At 36.5% G+C, this 6,123-nt stretch overlaps 1 protein-coding gene across 3 annotated transcripts; it reads right to left on the bottom strand.

Annotated features, from left to right (window-relative positions):
- Positions 952–5,718, bottom strand: LOC107608739 (THO complex subunit 4D). Of its 3 annotated transcripts, XM_016310456.2 has the most exons (7): positions 5,466–5,718; positions 4,879–5,133; positions 3,887–4,030; positions 3,728–3,796; positions 2,215–2,405; positions 1,931–1,981; positions 952–1,425 (listed from the first exon to the last, which is right to left on the bottom strand). In XM_016310456.2, exons 2-7 carry the CDS (start codon positions 5,074–5,076, stop codon positions 1,248–1,250), a joined length of 831 nt encoding a protein of 276 aa, XP_016165942.1. In that variant the 5' UTR covers positions 5,077–5,133; positions 5,466–5,718; the 3' UTR covers positions 952–1,247. The 3 variants fall into 3 exon arrangements, with proteins under 3 accessions (XP_016165942.1, XP_020963017.1, XP_016165943.1); XM_021107358.1 differs by lacking the exons at positions 4,879–5,133; positions 5,466–5,718 and adding an exon at positions 4,267–4,603; XM_016310457.2 differs by lacking the exons at positions 4,879–5,133; positions 5,466–5,718 and adding an exon at positions 4,351–4,601.

Raw genomic sequence — 6,123 nt, 5'->3', positions numbered from 1 at the left:
TCGCAAGGGAAAAAGGAGACGCGAGCCACTGCCGCCGCCTCGCAACCTCGTCGCCTCGCCGCCTCTGCCTCTACATCGCTTTCTGCTTCTGTTTTTTTGCTTTCTGTTTCTGCTTCTTGGTTTGGTGGTTGCTATTGTTTGATGTTCTGTGTTGGTGTTGGTGTTGGTGTTGGTGTTGGCGTTGGTGGTGGTGGTGGTCTTGCTTTCTGTTTCTACTTCTTGGTTTGGTGTAATTTGGTGTTGTTGCTGTTGTTTGGTGTTCTTGGTGATGGTGGTGGTGGTGGTGGTGTTGGTGCTGGTGGTGTTGGTGTTGGTGGAGGTAATTGTGCTGGTAATGGTGAGAGTATTTTTGTCCAAAAAAATTAAAAGGACAATTTTAATACAAAAAAAAAACGTTAAGTATGATTCTAAATCAGAAATTACGTTGGGAACGATTTCGATTCTAACCCTCAAAGTTAGGGACCAAAACAATACTTACCCTTTACATACTTTTTTATTTTTATTTTTTCTCACTCCCTCCAATTGGTTTCACACTGGAAACACTTTCTTTTATTTATCTTTTTTCTCTCCCGACAAACCAAAGACTAATCTGTCGTGAATCGAGCTTCATTTAAAAATCTGCCACTAGCCAATAGATTGTTTCATACACAAAGCGAAAATCGAACCCCAAACCCCAACACTTACTTAGGCAGATTAGTGTGACACTAGAAACACTATTCTCAATAAGAAGTCACTACTTGTTAATGATCTGGCCAAAACAATACTGCATTGAGCAGATAAGTATTCGATATGCAACATTGACTCGAGCAGATAATTGTAGAAAAAGCAAAGCATCAACAGACGACAGCAACAAATGGAAACTTGGTTCTCATTTTAGATAAAATATAGTAATAAAATGAGAAACAAGAAATTGATATCGTTGCTAATATTTCGAATTCTATTTTGTACTCATATAGAAGCAACAATCTTTCAAAGAGCAAGATACATAAGCAAATGTAGACCCTAAGCAAATCATAATTATGATAAGGCAAAGTGCTTTACAACGTAGAATATACATAATTTGGCACATTCCTAACACGTCTCATCAAGAGTGTCCAATGATGCATTGAAAACACAAGATATAGCCTTAACAACACAAAGCGTAGTCAGAGAAGATCAATCATGAAGAAATAACTATAAATAAAAATGTAACTAACTAACTAAACAAATTTGAACTCCATATGCCACGTCAAGTTCTTTGTCATCATCTACGAGATGTTCATAGCCTCAGCATGGTAGGTTTCCAGCTCCTTGTCAAGTTCCTCAGCTGACTTCTCCTTTTTCCCACGCCCTTGGCGTCCAACCCTGCCACGTCCACGGCCGCGAGCACGGCCTCGGCCACTTGAAGTTCCACCCTTTGGCCTTGCCCCACTACGTTGTACCCGACTACACGTTAATCAAATGGCAAGTCTTAGAATGTAAGTTAACACAACTAAATCCCTTCTCAAATATTGTGCTGCCTTTATTCCATCTATCCAATCAATGAGAAAATAATATAACAAGGACCATTTTTAAGGAGATACTTGCAAATTTAACAATTCTAATATGTTGTAGTTTCAATCGAATAGTTGCTTTTATTCCGACAACACAAAATGTAGGAAACCAGAGAAGTCAAGGAAGCAATATCAAGCAGGGCTTCTTAGTCCACCAAAGTCCCTCATATGAAGGCTTATAGAGCATTAGAGACCAGAGTGTCCTAATTTAACAAAACAAGATGCTTGAGCACACTTCATGAACACAAGGTCTACATTAATATTAACATGAAATGTAAAATCCGATGGAATAAGCCTGCATGCGCATGTGCACACACATATAACGAGACGCATCTTAGGAAAAAGCAATTTCCATATCTATAGCATGCTAAAGCTAAATGATAATAATGTAAACTTACGTGGCAGCGCGACTGAGCCCAGCACCACCTCCAGTTTGACCTCCACGAGACCTGCAATTCCTAACATCAGCATACCATCCAAGATAATAGATGTTTTGTTCAATACATACACGATGCGTTATTTTAAAGCAACTTTGCAGAATTGTAATTACAAATAAAATCCATAAAATTTTCCCATATGTTTCCAGAATACCCGTGGAGGGGACCAGAAAAGAAAAGAAAAAGGAGTAACTAGACGACATATGCATCTAGAAACATATTCAGAGTCCATAGAAATCACATACATCATCACAACTGTCCTTTTCTTCCTTCGCCCATTTACCCCCGATACATTTACACGAGCAGTTATAGGCAATTCTGCATTGGCACCAACAATCTCAATCTTCATGGGCTTTCCATCCAGAAGCACATTATTGTATCGTTTAAGAGCGGCAAATGCATCACTTCTTCTTGTATAGACAACTTCGGCAGAACCCTGCAACCCAGTTCAAGTCATCATAGAAACAAAAGATAGTGATGTCAAATTTGTTTTCAAAAGTAAAATGAACAAACCAATACTGCCAAACAGCAGATCTTTGAAGCAAACATTTTTCACATAAGTTAGCGCAATTCCATAGGAATGTCAGACATATATTCAGGCAACAATAAACCAATTGAAAATCACCCTTCTTACTCAACATGACTGTAAACAGGTTCCTCTATTAGACCATAAGAATGTATCATTTACATTTTAAAAAAAAACATTTAAAGTAATCAAACCAAAATAGCTCATCATGTACAACATGTCCATACCCCATAGATAAGATTCGTCCCCATAGTTTCTAATAACTAAAGCTGTTATAAAACAATTATAATGAAACAAAATAAAATAAAACTACTATTTCTGTAGTCCATAATCATCGTGTATTTCATTCTCCTCTATTAGGTGGATGAATAAGTCCTATTACTATTAGGTGAGAGAAAAGAACAGGTCCAGACATTAAACTATTGGAAGGAAGACAGAGTTTCAGATCTCAAAACTTTCAAGTGTCATGGGGCAACATTAGAAAGTAGGGTAAACTGAGCAGTGGTCAAGTAGGTTCGTTACAATACAAATCCAAAGGCCACTTCATTTACCCTTCCCTCCCCTTCATCGTAAAAGCATCTAAAAACATAATGGGGGAATTCATGCCACTTTTCCACTGGAATCATTTAGTAAAAGAATCCTATTAGAATCCAAATGAAAATTACTAATTCAAAATTGTCCTGACTTTCAATATCGACCAGAAGTGCAATTCTGAAAATCCTAGGGCAAAAGATTCACCCATTTATTTTACTCCCTAAAGTGGTGGCTTCTTTAAGAGATGGTCAGTAAGAAGTTTTGAGACTCAATACTTGTATGTAAGAAAGGAAAGAAAGAAATAAAATTATAATCAGTGTGTCCCTAACATCCATGTTTGAGAAACCCTATCAAAGTAGTTGAAGTATTTTGTTGATTATGATAGTAAAGAATAATATACATTACACTGCCATAATTTATTAATTATTATCTGATTGCTAGTGGGAAAGTTCCACCTGTCAAGGCAGAGTGACAATCTAACGATATGTTCCTTGGTGAATTCCAGTGAAATCAAATTAATATTAATATTGGAGACAGAATACAATATCTACATCTACAGAAACATTTGTTACATTGTAACACTAACTCTCAACAAGGAAAACGTGGTAGAGTTTCGACATTCCGTCAAAGTCCTAAAAGTCTAAAATAAAGCTAATCAACAATATCAAGCTCGAGTTGAAGTGCAGTATGATACTTACACTTGGATGTCCAGTTTTATCATAATGAACAACACAGCGCTTCAAGTCTCCAATCTCAGAAAAAAGCTCCTGCATGGTAAATTAAGATTGAAGAGAACTTCAAGAAATATTAGCAGGAAATAGAGACTACTAAAAAGGAAGCCATGACAAAAGTTGTACCCTTATGTCTTCATTGGTTACTCCATGGTCCAAATTTGAAACGTACAACTTCGTACCAACTTCAACTCCTTGTATCCCTGCAGCTCTTAAGCTATCCTCAAACAAATCTTGCTGCCAAGGAAAAGGCCCGGTCCTCCGGATGGACTGGAAAACAAAATCAAATGAGATTCTTGAATCTTGAGTAGCAAACAAACACAACTTCTTAGGTAACCACCATTGTTCAAGAGCAGTCGTGAGAGCAGAAACATCAACATTAAAAGACAGAAGTATAAAGCATGTGGCAAAGTAAATGTAGCCAAAATAATATACACAGAAAGACACACTACATTCAAACACCAATCTTTTAAGTAAATGATGAAAACCAGGAGTAAGAATTCAACCAATTTCAAATAAACTTGTGATATGCATGCTACAATTGAAGCTCGAGTTCTGATGTAAGTGGAGGAAGCTTCATTGCAAAATACCATGAAAGAGGGAAGTAAAGAGAAATCTTGCACTGTAGAACCAAACTTAGCCAGAGGATCCAATAAAACATCTGTCCACACACCCAGCACTCGAGCATTTTAAATCATCTGATCTTAAATCAAATGGATTAGCATGGTTTAGCACTTAGCCCAACTTTAGAGCTACAAAATTTTGCAGCTAGCCATAAGAGCTCCATTTTAAAATTCATGCATGAAGCTCCTTCATATAGTATGCTAGGCAGCACCAAAAACTCCTGAATACATCAGAGATCTGTAGCCATGCCCCCAAACACAAAAGCAAAACTCTTTAGGTTCACATTATTTGCAATGTTAAAGAAACTATGACAATTGCATCGAAGATGCAGAATGATCAAGCTTTAGCTTCTCTTTGGAACAAATACTAATGTATCTTTCCTCTTGCATTTTTTTGAGTTTCTATAATTTTCCTCTCTGGAATAGGATACTAGGGTATCCAAGTATTCCAGAATCTCAAGCACATGTATAAGGATCCACTGTTTTTGAGCTTGCCTTGGCAATGGCATAGGATGACGGCCGGGTATTAAGACCTCTACGAGCAGCACCAGTTATTCTTCCACCAACACCAGGATTCCTGACTGTCCCACGGCTAGTGTGAGCTCGGGCTCTGCCACGTCCTCTACCTCTTTCTCTGTTACTCCTGCTGCTCTTTATCCTATCATCAAGTGACATATCCAAGGAAGAAGCCATTGCAATTTCAATCTAACAAAAGAATCAAATTCCTCCGAAACTGAGAATAATTCAGCCCTGCAACAAGTAAGAAACGAATTAGTTCAATTAGACTAATGTGAATAACATACTCCGAGCTGCTTTTAAATATATATTTAAAAGTTTCTAGTTTTCTTTTTCGTACTTTTCTATATCACCTGAAACGGGGGAAAAAACCCTTCAAATTTATTGTTAACTAAGTTCGCAAACTCTCATAGGTAGCTCAAAACTCCCAACACGTTAAATTGAAAAGCCTAATCAAATCCCAAACCATATCGCAATACCCAAAAATCAAAACGCTACGGGAATTCATAAATTGTGTTGCGGATGAGAGGACATAGTTCAAAAAACAAAAATGAAATTAGAATTACCTAGAGAAATAGCCGAAGCGAGGGGTGCATACGCAGAAGGGAAAAAAACCCTAGAATCCGAACGGAAAAATGTGATGGCAGGAAAGAAAGAGAGGGCTTGAGTTGAGTGCGAGTATTTGGGGGCAGAAGCTTCAACAGCAAGAAGAATAAGAAGGCGCAAAGATTATGGGAGTTTTGATGATCGAAGAAGAGAAAACAGATTCATCCTTCTATTTGTGCGGAGTGTGGTTTCACTTGTTACTTAGCAGAATAATATTATATATATATGAGTAAAGGCGGTGTTCTTCCTCCAATAATTTTGAATAGTTATCATGGTTTTTATGTCATTATACTTTTTCAGGTTTGCCTCCTCGGAGCTTTTGGTAATTTCAGTTATGAAGGTAAAGATAACAATCAAATAAGCTATTTTAGTTCCCAAAATATATAATTCTTTTATTACAAAATAGCCTTTAAAAAAATATAGGAAAAGCCGTAAACAACTTTTAAGTTGTTTTTTTTTTTTGTGACTACAACTTTTAAGTTGTTAATATTAATTAATTTTTCCTTTCAATTGTGAAATTATTTTTTTTATTTTTTATCTTTTGAAAATTTTAAATTTAGTGTTAAAATTTAGAATTTAAAATTTAAAATTTAAAATTTAAAAACTAATTCATATTAG

This window comes from Arachis ipaensis, chromosome B07 (assembly GCF_000816755.2).
Source record: "Arachis ipaensis cultivar K30076 chromosome B07, Araip1.1, whole genome shotgun sequence".
Lineage (NCBI taxonomy): Eukaryota > Viridiplantae > Streptophyta > Magnoliopsida > Fabales > Fabaceae > Arachis > Arachis ipaensis.
The sequence above is the reverse complement of the archived record's forward strand: the minus strand, read 5'-3'. Positions and strand labels throughout refer to the sequence as shown.

Excerpts from the sequence above, each read along its gene's own strand:
- LOC107608739 (XM_016310456.2), bottom strand. The coding sequence starts at position 5,076 with ATGGCTTCTTCCTTGGATATGTCACTTGATGATAGGATAAAGAGCAGC. Across the intron at positions 2,406-3,727 it reads ATAAAACTGGACATCCAAGT|GGTTCTGCCGAAGTTGTCTA; the intron begins GTAAGTATCATA and ends ACTGGGTTGCAG. Across the intron at positions 1,982-2,214 it reads AAAAGGACAGTTGTGATGAT|GTCTCGTGGAGGTCAAACTG; the intron begins GTATGTGATTTC and ends TAGGAATTGCAG.